Genomic DNA, 13,273 nt, shown 5'->3' on the forward strand with positions numbered 1-13,273 from the left:
AATGCAAGACCGAGGTATAGGTTGGTTGACATCTTTCCAAAATCAAGAGAAACGAGAGAGGGAACTCTGCAAAAGCGGCTGAATTTCCAGGCCTAGTTCTCCAGCTTGCCGTTCCCATCCCCCGCCCCTGGAACGCAGTCTCTGAGGTTGTCCTGGTTGCCAAGGGAGCTCTGGGCGCACTCATTCTAGCCACCAGGAAAGAGTGGTGTGTGGTTAGGGGTGGGTGAACCCCTGTTCATTCTCCGAGGGGATCGTGGGCCAAATCCGGGTACCAAGTTAGGAACCATGCCTGTGTTGCTCCCTTCCACCGACCGGGACCAGGACTCGCGTGTTGGAGCTCCAGAATGGCACCAGGCGGCCAAGGCCACGTCCCGCAAGGCACACCTTCTGACCGATCGCTGTGGGAAGGAGGCAGTGACCATGTGGCAGCCCAAGGACAGTGTGCTGGACCCAAACGTGGCGCACCACTTGGGCCGTGCCGCCTACATGGAACCCTGGCGCTTTCGAGTGGAGATGCTCAAAGGGGGCGGCACCGTGGAAAAGCCACCTCCCGGCGAAGGCGTCACGCTATGGAAAGGGAAGATGAAACCCCCGGCCTGGTACGCGCGCCTACCGCTGCCTATGCACCGCGACGCGCGTGCCCAGCAAACCGCCGAGGTGGTGCACGCGCACGCGCGCGGGGCGCGCCTCACCGCCGCCCGCCTGGGCCGCGCGCAGCACCAGATCAATGGGCAGCTGCGGCTGCTGCTGCGCCAGCGAGAGGCCACTGACCGCAGGCTCAGCGAGGTGCGCAAGGGCCTGCTCATCAATGAGCAAAGCGTCAAGTTGCGGGGCTACCGACCCAAATGTGAGAAGGTGCGACCCTCCCCGCCACCACACCAGAGGCACAGGTTGATGCTTCCTTCTGCAGCTAGACAACACGCCCTATGCTCCATCTCCAGCGAGGACACCCCCAGGATAGGGTAGCTATACCTCCCAAGTTCCTAAGCCTGAGTTCCCCCAAAATTGTTACCAAAAGTGAGGTCACAGCCTGTGCCTCCAAGAAAACAGGTTCGGCCATCCATCCTCTATATGCCAAGTAGAACAGCCAAATTAATAGTAAAAAACAGAATAGGTTATTTAACAAATGAGACCATATCACGAAGAAGGACAAAGAGATGACCCTCTTCTATCCATTTTCATTGTCCTGAGAGAGAATAAAGTTTAAAGAGGGTGCCACACTATGCACATCTAAGCTGTGCGAGTTAAGGCGTGGTCCTGCCCATCGCTGACCTTTTGTCTAGGCTCAGTCTCTGGAGCAAGGTGGCCATCCTTCTGGGATGAAAGTTTCTCCTCCAGCTGGCATCAGGCCTTTTCCCTCTCCTATGGGGGATATCTGGAGTGAATTCCTGTTTCCTGGGATCAGATTGAAGGTCTTAGTGTCTCTTTCGAATGTCTTCGTTCCTATCAGGGTACTTCCAAAAGGACAGCCCAGATGCCTTTTCCCAATAGACAAACTGTTTGAAATCCTCCCAGCTACGAGGGTAGACAGCCCCCCACCCCAAGTCACATTGCATAAAAATCTTTCCAGAGAGGGAAATTCGCAAACCCAAGTTTGAGTATCACATCACTTCTGCCCCTGCTCCAAGAAGTTCCCAGACTCACAGAATCTGCCTCTGCCAAGAGGCCATGATGCCTCAATTTCAAGGATGAAACACGCCCTCAGACCTGGTTAAGAAGAGCACTTGATGATTCCTTGGGCCTCAAACCAAAAGAATCCACACAAAACAAACAAACTAACAAACAACAAATAAATAAGTCATTCCTGAGCTGGAGAGAGAGCTCAGTGAGTTAGAACCCTTGCTGTGTGAATACAAAGACCTAAGTTTGAATCCTCTGCATCCACACAAAAGCCGGAATCGGTGGTTTGTGCTGAGAGGGCCTTTAGCCCCAACAGTGAGGGCAGGAAACAGGTATCCCGGAAGCTCACTGGGCAGGCCGCCTCGCCCAAATGGCAAACTTTAAAAAGCCAGTAAACAGCTCCCTGTGCAAGTCATAGGCACACCTCCTGGAAAGACACACCCTCACTCCCCCACGCATTCAACCCATCCCCCACCACCCCACCACCCCCGCTGCCTCCCCAAAGGAACAAAACTCCTCCCCCTGTAAGCGCTGCAGTTCATAGGATGTGGGAGTCCTCTCTACTCTAAAAGATAAAATCGCCTCCCAGCCTTCTCCTGAGAGTAATTCTCCCCTTTCTTTCTAGATCCCAGACAAGGCCGACAGCATGCTTGTCTGGGAGAGAGAGGAACTGAAGTCCATGAAGAGAAAAATGGAGAAAGACATGGAAAGATCGGAGGCCTTGCTCAAGGTTAGGGGGTACCTGGAGAGGGACCCCTGGATGCCTAATACACAAAGGGCTCTGACCTAAGCAGGGATGGATATGGTCGAACTGCATTGTGTACAGCTCTGAAAAAAAAAGTCATAATAAAACTCATTGTGTAAAAGTAAGATATACTAATAAAAACATTTTTAAAAACAGTGAATAAACAAATAGCCCCATTCTCTTGATACCCAGCTGCTAGTCAAGCCTGTCTATAGATTTCTCTTGGTGGAAATTGGATCTGACCATTTCGTCCCTGTTAGCCAAGCACCAAATCTCCACTCAGCACAGTCTCTGGCACACAAGTATTAGGATCCATTTAGGGAAGACATTTTTCGAAGCACCTTGGATTGGACACACTGAGTTACGTCACAGAATCACTTTTGATTATTTTAATTATGCGTATATTGGAAGGGTGTGTGTGTGCAGTGCAGGTGCCCCCAAGAAACCAGTAGTGTCAATTCTTCATTGAGCTGAAATGACCAACAGTTGTAAGGTTCCCATGTAGGTTCTTTCCTTTCATTATATGGATACTGGGTATCAAACTCATGTCTTCAGGATTAGCTGCAGCCCCCTTCACCTGCTAAAGCCATTTTACCAGCCCTCAGCAGGCTTTCTCTTAATGTCAAATGACAAATGTCTTCAGCCTTGTGTTCTGTATGCCCCGTTATAACTACTCAAGGAGGCCAGAGCAGCTTAAAGTCATCAGACTGGGTGTGTCCGGGAATAGGTTTACAACTGTGTCCTGATTAAAATAAATAGCCAGGGGATGGTGGCACACACCTTTAATCCCAGCACTCAGAAAGCAGAGTCTGGTGAACTTCTATTAGTTTGAGGCTAGCCCAGTCTACAGAGAGAGAGTTCCAGGACAGCCAGGGCTACAGAGAGAAACTGTCTCAGAAAAAAAAAAATAGTAATAATAAAAATTAAAGCGGGCCAGCAGTCTGTATGGCTTTGGTTTGCTAACCCCTTCAGAAAACATGCAGAACTATTATCTTGGTTCAGGGTACCAAGAGGCACCAGGAAAATGCATGAGTTACTAAAAGACTGCATCATCTAGGTACGTATGTTTGCAAGGACATATGTGTGCAAAAAGACTTCTATCTGATGAAGTCGGGCCTCAATACAACGAAGAGCTGAGTCAGCTTAAAGGCCCAAGAGCTTTACGAAGGGTTTAGCCCTGCCCCGCTACATTCAAGCTTACTTTCTGCCTTTTTTCTTCCCTGCTACATTCAAGCTTACTTTCTGCCTTGTTTCTTTGGCCCGCAGGCTCTGGCCTCCTGCAGGGACACTCTGGACTTCTACTGTCAGGAAAGGCTGCAAGCTGTGGGACTCATGAACCAGCCGCTGGACAAGGTTCTGGAGCAGGCTGGCCGCCACTCGTGGGTAGACATCACCCGACCCCCAACTCCTCGAACTCAGGGCTTGAAAACGCCTCCTCCTGACCCCGTGGGCGCATACACCCCAGGTAGGCACCACAGAAAGGTGTCTGCTAAAGCTATGCTCCGTAAACCATTACTCGAGTAACAGCCTGGCCTGGCCTCTTTCCCTGGACACTCCCGACAGCACCCATTCATTCACAGGTTCTACTTCAAAAGAAGCCAACCCAAGGCACTATTTAGATTGTCCTCGCTTACGAGCCCTTTCCTGGCCTTTCTCCCAACCCATGGTCCTTCACCGCTGGCCCACCACCATAGAGAGGGGAGAAGGGGAGGAGAGACAAAGGAAGACAAGGAGAGGCCTGTAGCCCCCGTGTACACCCTGTGCTTTCACAGCCTGTGCTAAGGCCTTGTTTGAAGCCAAGCGCTTGTTGATGGAGTCCAAGGACATCTTAGCCGAGCTGGCGAAGAACGAGGTGGACATTCAGAATCAACAACAGGAGATAAGCGATCGTGTATGCAACTCTCTGGCACAGAAGATGCGCGAGACCTTGGAGTTGAAGGTGCCCACACTGCCTGGCTGGGCTCCGGAGAATGGTTACTGCTGGAGTGGTTGGGGAAGGAGGGAACAGTGGCCCAGAACGAAACCCCTGTACCCCCCAATCTCCAGGAAAGAATGACCATGACTTTAGGGCTAATGAGGGGGACTATCCACCGGTGCATGAAATTCAATCAAGAAATGTATGTCACACGGGGCCTCATCAAGGTAAGGTTTGAGGGAGAATAATATTTGGGAAGGGGCAGGTATATGGTAGGCTCGGCCTCACTGCTCCCCAAAACACACTTTGCCAGGGTCCTTTGTTGAAAAGAGACCTGGAGGCGCGAGAGAAACTGAACAGACCCTTGGTTCGCATGTATCAGAGACATGTGGGCACCCAGCTGCCGGAAGCTACTCGCCTTGCCCAGGTATGTCCCCTCCACATCCCCCTAGGTGAGATCATATCCGTAAAAGCTGCCTTCCCCAAGCACACGAGACCAAGGGAAAACTGCTCACTGCCAATCGGCCTCTGACATCAGGCTTTTCAAGTTGCTGGGCCTCACCATTCACGGTTTGGCCTTCCCACAACTCAGAAACTCTTAACATAAATTGCTCACACGTGTTCTACCATTCTTAGTGCTGTAAGAACATCCCTCCCTCAGCCATCTCAGCCATTTAGTATTTGTGTTTTGTTTTGCTTTTTTGTTTTGTTTTGGTTTTCTGGCAAACCTGGCCCAGCTTTTTTCCCTCCAAGCTCTGCCTTGACCCTCCCCAGAATGACTTTGCGAGCTCCACTACTTCCTAAAAGCCGCACCCCTCCCCCAGAATGCCCACGCCCCTCCCAAGCGCGGCCACGCCCCTTCTCCACAAGCCCTGATCCCGCTCAGACAGGCGCTGTCTCTCTATTAAAGAACAGTCCCTCCACTGTAAGGGCCCTGCTCTCTTTGCCAGGGTCTGCCCCCCCCCCGCCGCGCCCCCAGCTCAACCTGGCAGCTTCTTCGCCAAGGCTTTGCCCTTCCCCATCAAGATATCTGCCCCCTCCCTTTCTAGGGTACTGACCTGCTAACCCGCCACAACTTGCAAATGGAAAAGAACTTAAAAGAACTCCGTACAACACACGACAACCTCGCCTGGAGCCTCAACTGCAAAAAGATAGGACACGATGTGGACTATGATGTGGTGCGTCTGCGCCTACGCCAGCTCCACCCGCACGTGTGCTATGAGCAGGCGAAGCGCCTGATCAACGACTGGGACCCTCGCACACCACCACCGTGCAGCCGAACCAATACCTCCTCCAAGTGATCACAGCTAGCCTTGGCCCTGGGCAGCTGGAGCGGATGCCCCCAGATAAACGGCCCTCCCTTCCCTCTGACTAACCTTCCCTCCAAACGCCCTCTAACAGAAGTATAATTAAAATATATTATCATTATTATCCACCTACTGTACGTCAATCACACCGCAAAACCTAGAGTCTCCTCGAAGTCAAATTGTTAGGATTTAAATCCCAGCTGCTGGTTTCAAGCTGTGCGGCCTTGGGCAAGTCCCTGCCCTTCTCTGACCTCAGTCTTTCAGGCCTGTAAAATGAATATTATAGCACCCATTTTTAACCGGTTGTGGTAATAACAGATGAATATATCAGCAGAAGGGCTGTAGCACAGTCGCTGCCTATCAGAACTTGAGCAGTAACATACGCTGATATTAACAGTCCCATGTTACAGTGGAGGAAACTGAGTCATAGAGAGGGTAAGTCGCTTGCCCAAGCTTCATCCACCGCCTGCCCTCTTAGCAGAATGCCTCTGACATCTGCTTCTGTCCTCATACCACAAAGTACCAGGCCCTGAACTAGGCAGGTTGCAGCAGTGGGCACAGCTTAAATGGCCACTGCCCTTGTGAAGCTCTCCAATCTGTTCCTCCCCCCCCCCCCCAGCCACAGTGTTCTTTTGGGAGAGACCCTCGAGTGGCCCTGTTCATGTCCAGTTGTAGCTCAGTGCCTCATGTGTGCTCTGGTAACCTTGAACACCAGCAAAGAACTCTGTGATCTGTTCTCCCTAGATTCCAGGGCCTGAGATCCACGGACAAAGAGGGGCGAGTGATTTTTGCCGTCTCACTTTGAATCTAAATCCATGGATTCAACAAGGGTCAACTTGAAAAGTCTCAGGACTCCTAGGGATCAGACTTCTACATCAGCACCTGTCAGTCTCTTCCGGAAACCAATCAGGAAGGAGTACATGAAACCTAAGGGAATTGTGGGAAGTTTCTGTTTGCTTGCTTGCCTTTTGTTTTTTGGGTGTTGTTGTTGTTGTTTGTTGTTGTTTTGTTGTTTAATTATGTGTACTTGTTTTGCGAGGTCTGTGGGCATGTGCATGCAGTTGACCCCAGAGGCCAGAAGAGGGCATCAGATCCCTAGAGCTGGAGTAATAGGGTGTTGTGAGCCACCTTTTTGTTGATGCTGGGAGCTGAGCACTAAATTCCCACCCTCTGCCAAGAGCAGTACACACTCTTAACCACAGAGCCAACTCTCCAGTCCTCAACACAAGGGAACTTAGTAAAGAAATGATGATTGATCCTCACCGATCAGATCCCATATTTGTGCATGCCCCAAAAAATTTATAACCACCAATCAATACTGATGTGTGTGAGGTCATTTGCTGCCACTGAGCACTGAAAGTTTCCAGCCATTCTGACTCCACAGGCTCCCCTAGCAGGGACAAAGCAGAAGAGGCCCTTCCTCCTGGCTTCAGCATCCTAACTGAGAACAAGCGCTCTCCTGGCAGTCTGTGTTTTGCACTTCTCGTGCTTTTGGATAGTGGCTTCACTGTTTCGGATGACATCCCATGCTTAGTGCTGAAACACTGTCCAAGGTCTCTGACCCAAAAAGTCGTGTTGTGTCTTGGAGGAAAAAATAAAACGTACTGCAAGGTGTGTTGGTTGACACAGATCGGTCATGCCAGCATTTGGGTGGAGGTAGGAAGATCAAGAGTTCACCCTCAGATACACAGTAAGCTCGAGGTCAGCCTGGGCTAGGAGAAACATTCCCTTAAAAAAGAAAGAAAGAAAAAGGCTGGGCTAAGCCAAACATTTCTACCACCTCCCCGAAGGCCCGGAAAACGCCGCGGAAGAGGGGGTGGAAGACGGTAAGAACCAGAAGATAAGGCAAAGGGCTAAGGAATGCCATCGTCGGGACAAGACAGTTGTAATCATGAACTCGTACCAGCTGAGGCAGCCTGCCTCTGGGCCTACGCAAGACTGAGCCGGTCAACAGTCAGATACGGATCGGGGAGGGACTCGTGGCACCCTACTCCTCCCTGATGAATAGTAGCTCCTGATAGACTCCTACAGGGAGTCAGTGTCTTGAATGGAGAGTCCATTGATAAACACACCAGGATCCAGTCGTTAGGTCCAATCCAATGGTCACACAGACGTCGTTGGTTAAGCTCAGTGGGTAACAGAACAGAAAGACAACAACCCGAAAAGGCAATAGATTGGAATGGGAGGGGCATATGGGGTGGTGGGTGGGTGGGTGACCAGAACATATCATAAACCCGGATGAGACTGCCAATGAACAATCTTAATAAAAGGGGAGACGAGGAGGTGTATCAATCAGGAAACTGAGGGCCCGAATTCAGATCCCCAACACCCATATCAAAGCCAGACCCGGCAACTGAGTCTGAATCCTCAGAGCTTCCTCCCCAGAGCTCATTGGTCAGCCTGTCTAACCAATCTGGTAAGCTTATTCACTTAGACACTGTGTCAAAAGTAACATGAGGAGTAACAGAAGAGACCAACTGACGTCAACCTCTAGCCTCCATATTCACACATGTACACATAAACCAAATGCATGGACGCATGCGCACACACGCCAAGCGTCACGTCGTATAAGCTTCGTTCGGGCACGCATTACAATGTTGTTTACCCGTAAACAGGTCAACGAGATCCAAGTCCTAAGTAAAGTGCCTTTAAACAGAAGCTGAAAACAAGGCTGGGTGTGGATTATTTGGTGGAATTGTAGTCAGAAGCGTCATTTCCCAAAGGAGCCACAGTTCCACGTCCGCTGATTCAGTACTCACAGGGGCTTTGTGAAACATAGCTACGATCACTAACGAGAATGTTCCTTACAAAGATGTGAGTCATGTGCTAGAAAACAACCCGGACAGGGCGGCCTAATATTAACTCCTGCAGTTTTCCAAAGGTGGGGTCTCCAGGACCAGAATCAAGAAGCTGTTAGGAGATTCTTCAGGGTGAACCCCACCGGCTGCTTTCCCTGTAGGTAGAGCCTCCCGTTTTTAAGCTCCAGCACTGCCTTCCCTGAGCACAGGACTGCTTGTTGATTCTCAGAAACCACCCTCAGGGATGCAAATGGTCTTTCTGCAAGCGATGCCTTGCCCCATGCCACTGCCCCCATCGTTGCTGACACAGCCCCATTTGTCACCCAGCCTTACACAATATTCCCAGGCGGCATTTGCACAATCCTACAGAGGTGTCAGCTGCTCCCCAAGGGTTGAGTTCCAGGGACTCTGCAAGACACTTTCTCTGGGAGGCCATAAGGCGGTGTCAAATCCACACCTTAGAGAAGAGGGACGAGGCTGGGGGCAGTGATGAGGCTCAGATATGGCACTCAGTGAGTGCAAGGCTCTGTCTAACCTGTAAGTACTTGCAACCCAAACAAGAAACAATAGTAAGAGTTGGCCAGCAGAGCTATGCCAATGAAAAGCTTCCACACAGCAAAGAGATCCATCACTGGAGAGGCAGGGATGCCTCCAGGATAGAAAAGAATATTTTATCAGCATCACTGAGGAATAGGTTAATGTCCAGAAGTTCTCAATCTGTGGGTCATAATCCCTTTGGGGGAGGGGGGTTCAAACAACCTTGTCACAGGGGTCATGTAAGATTATTGGAAAACACAGATATGACATTGCCATTTATAACAGTAGCAAAATTACAGTTATGAAGTAGCAATGAAAATAACTTTATGGTTGGGGTCAGCACAGCATGAGGAACTATTTTAAAGTGTCACAGCCTTAGGAAGATTAAAAACCACTGGCCCAGACTATATGTGGAACTGGAAGGTCTTAATCCAAATGGATACTCCAGTATGAAATTGGGAGGTGAAATGAACAAATGCCTCTCAAAAGAAGAAACAGTCCAGGCCTGCAAATCTTCCCTTCCATACTGAACACACCCGGCTCACTTGTTTGACGGCCTTATTAATCTCACTCTGATTAATCCCATCTCCCTGCTGGGCCTAGGGAGATGGCACAACACAAACCTCTGAGGTTAAAACATTCCACGTTGGAAGGAAACCTCCTAAGACATAGGATGTAAGGCAAGAGTGAAACAACACATTCATTTAGGACAGAACATTTTCAAGGAAGTGAAATAGGTTATACTAGGGGATTCAGGGTGAACACTGCATCCTAAAGGGAAGACAGAACTATACAACTCAAAACAACATCAGGAAATTCCTGAAACAGAATAGATTTAATCACATTCAATCCCTTCCTCTGCAATATTTATAAGCCTAAACAGAGACTTGATGCACCCAGGGTGGGGGAATAACCAGGAGGACCTCACCCTCTCATAGAAGAAGGGGAGGGGTATATGGGGGAAGATCTCTGTGAGGGGGAGACTGGGAGACGGGCAGAGTTTAGGATGTAAATAAATAAATTAATTTAAAAAAAAAGACTGCCTAGAGTCACTCTCAGAGAAGATAAGATACCTAGAAGACTCTCAGACAAGACAAGCTTCTGAGAAGAGGCACAGACCAACTGAGTTACGTGGAAAGGACACCCTCTAACCTGCTAAGTGGCTATAGATGGGGCACTGAACTCCAGGGTTCCACCTCTCATTCCTGGGTGGGCTTTGGTGATGCAGCTGTCTTTGAGTCATTTTGTGTTCTCTAAGCAACCTCTCACCCACATTCCTATAATTAACCCCAATGAAATCAACTAGTTCACCAAGTTAGACTTTAGTAGTATCCTTACTTTGGTCTGCTCTGTCATTGGTTCCCTAACTGGGGTCAGCAGAAATTTCTTCACATCTCCCCCAGAAACAGTGTCACAACACACACATGCACACACACCCACACACACATGCACACAAACACACACACACACACACACGCATGCACATGAACACACATACACATGCACACACATGCACACGTGCACACATGTGTTCGAATGTAAATGAACAAACAATGCACTATTAAATATGAGAAGTATTTGTGCTTTTGTTTGTTTGTTTACTTGCTTGCTTACTTACTTATTGTGACAAGAATTTCACTAAGTAGTCCAGACTGACTTGAACTCAAAATCCTCCTGCCTCAGACTCTGTGTAATGGAGATTACAAGTATGTGTTACTAGACAGAGCAACTTTGTATGCAAAATATCCTATTGATTTAACTCTTGTATGCACCCATTTTTGTTACTGTAACTAAATACTTCAGGCTTGGTAACTTTATAAAGAAAAATAACTCATTTAGCTCATACTTCTAGAGACTCAAAGACACAGAAAATGGGACCAGGTCAGCTTTGGTGAGAACCTAGGAAAGATAACGTGTATAACCATGAGAAAGCCCACCTGTGGTCTTCTAATTAGAAATGGTCTCCATATGTTCATATACTGAATGCTTGGCCTTAAAAGCCCATGAGACTGTGATATCATTGTCCTACCTCCCTCCCTCCTTCCTTCCCTCCCTCCCTTCTTTTTTCCCTTCCTCCCTCTCCCCCTCCCTCCCTTCCTCAAGCTTGAGAGTCAGATACAAGCTCTCAGCTACTGTTCCAACTGCCTGTCTGCTGCCATTCTCCCTACCTGATGGTCATGGTCACACCCTCTGACCTGTAAGCACCCAATAAACTTTTCTATACATTCCTTGGCCATGATGTCTTCTCATAGCAATACAAAAGAAACTAAGACATTATCCCAGGCCAGAAAGACAGGGATGAGCTTAGGACCAGGCTTGTTCTTACAACTCTCACTAGAACTAAATCCTAGCTACCCTCATCCCATGTCTCCCTCCCAGCTTCACATCTCTTGGTGTTAAACAACCCTAATCTTTCGAAAACAGTGGCAATAACTGGGGGCTAAACATTCCAGTATATGAGTCGATGGGAGACATTCTGACTCAAAGACCACAGGTGCGTTTCCTCATGATTATACACTATCTTTCATAGGTCCTCACCGGAGCTGACCTGACTCCATTTTCTGTGCCCTTTCATCTCTAGAAGTTATGAGCTAAATGAAGTATTTTCTTTATAACATTACCAAGCCTGAGATATTTAGTCATAGTAATAAAAATGGGTAGATACAAGAGTAAAACCAATAGAATATTTTGCATACGAAAGCTGGTTAGTGTTCCTCACATGTGCATAGCTATTCGGCCCTCTAATGGTAGATGGACTTCATGTCTTAGGGTTTCCATTACTGTGAAGAGACACCATGGCCAAGACAATTCTTATAAGGACATTTAACTGGAGCTGGCTTATAAGATTCTGAGGTTCCATCCATTATTATCATTGTAGGAAGCATGGCAGGATCCAGACAAGCATGGCACTGGAGAAGCTGTGAACTCCACTCCATCCAAAGGAAGCCAGGAGCAGACTGTCTTCCAGGTAGCTAGGAGAAGGGTCTCAAAGCCAACCCCCACAGAGACACACTTCCTCCAACGAGACCACACCCACTCCAATGAGACCACATCTACTCCAACAAGGCCACACCCACTCCAACAAGGCCACACCTACTCCAACAAGGCCATACCTATTCCAACAAGCCAATACTTCCAATAATGCCACTCCCTGGGCCAATCATATTCAAACACATTTCACTTCTTAAAGATACCTGCAACTGTTAACACCTCTACACTAAAGACCAGGCTTCCAAGTCTTTGAGGGGAGGGAGAACCACACTCAAATCATAGCACTCCTAATAATCTTAAATACATCTGTTTCCTTCTAGCCCCACCTCACTTTGTGACCCATGCCACCATCTGCCTGCGTGTTGCTGTGAAGCCTCCTGTCTGGTTGTCTGCACTAGTTCCTTTGCTGTTGCTCTGATGAAAATATCATGACCAAACACAACATAAGGAAGAGAGGGTTTCTTTTAGCTCATGGTTCCAGAGCAGTGATTCTCAACCTTTCCTGATGTGTACTGTAACACTTTAGTACACTTCCTCATGTTGTGGTGTCCCTTAACCATAAAGTCATTTTGTCGCTACTTCATAACTACAGTTTTTCTACTGTTATGAATCATAATGTAGATGTCCGTTGTACAGGATATCTTAGATGGATTGTTCACAACCCACAAGTTGAGAAACACTGTTACAAAGGAGAATAGTCCATCCTTGTGGGGAAAACATGGCAGCAGGAGTAGGAAGCTGGCCGATGACATGTGTATCCACACATAGGAAGCTAAGAAAGCCAACAGGAAGTAGAGATTATAAACCCTCAGATTATAAACCCTTAATGACATAATTCTTCCAGCAAAGTTCTGCCTCCTAAAGGTTTCACAACCTCCTCCAACAGTACCACCACCTGGCATCTAAGTGTCCAAATGCATGAACCTATGGGGGACATCTCATTCAAAGCACAACAGTGTCCACGCGTGTCTCCAGCATTCTAGTCATCATCACCCACTACGGTGCCCACTGCCCCTGGAACAGGGTTTTATTATGGCCCTAAAGGCTGTGACCCCCAGCTCCTCCTCAAGTTCCCCCCATCTCAAACAACTCTCTCTTGACTTCAGCCGATTTCCATTTCAATATAAATCTGTTATTAATATTATAATAAAGTACCATGAGTTTAGTGCTTTGAACCTTTAGGAAGAGTCTAGAGCTAGAAATCCCAAACAGGTTTACTGTTTAATAGGACAGTTAGTACTTGCCTTGCAAACATGAGGACCTGCGTTTGATATGATACCTGTAACTCCAATTGTTTCAAATGCCTATTTTTAATGATGGTTCTTAAATGCTTTAACCTCCCTTTTAGCCCACCACCCTC

The 13,273-nt window shown here is 48.2% G+C and overlaps 1 protein-coding gene across 1 annotated transcript; it reads left to right on the top strand.

Moving 5' to 3' along the window:
- The first annotated feature begins 217 nt into the window (after positions 1-217).
- On the top strand, positions 218-5,709 carry Tektl1 (tektin like 1). Its single transcript, NM_001025774.1, is given in 7 exon segments — positions 218-855; positions 2,246-2,350; positions 3,632-3,830; positions 4,138-4,304; positions 4,412-4,507; positions 4,594-4,707; positions 5,330-5,709. Coding segments are annotated over 7 exon segments (1,503 nt in total). The 5' UTR covers positions 218-285; the 3' UTR covers positions 5,582-5,709.
- Positions 5,710-13,273: the final 7,564 nt, after the last annotated feature.

Source organism: Rattus norvegicus, chromosome 7 (assembly GCF_021556685.1).
Source record: "Rattus norvegicus strain SHRSP/BbbUtx chromosome 7, alternate assembly SHRSP_T2T, whole genome shotgun sequence".
NCBI classification, from domain to species: domain Eukaryota; kingdom Metazoa; phylum Chordata; class Mammalia; order Rodentia; family Muridae; genus Rattus; species Rattus norvegicus.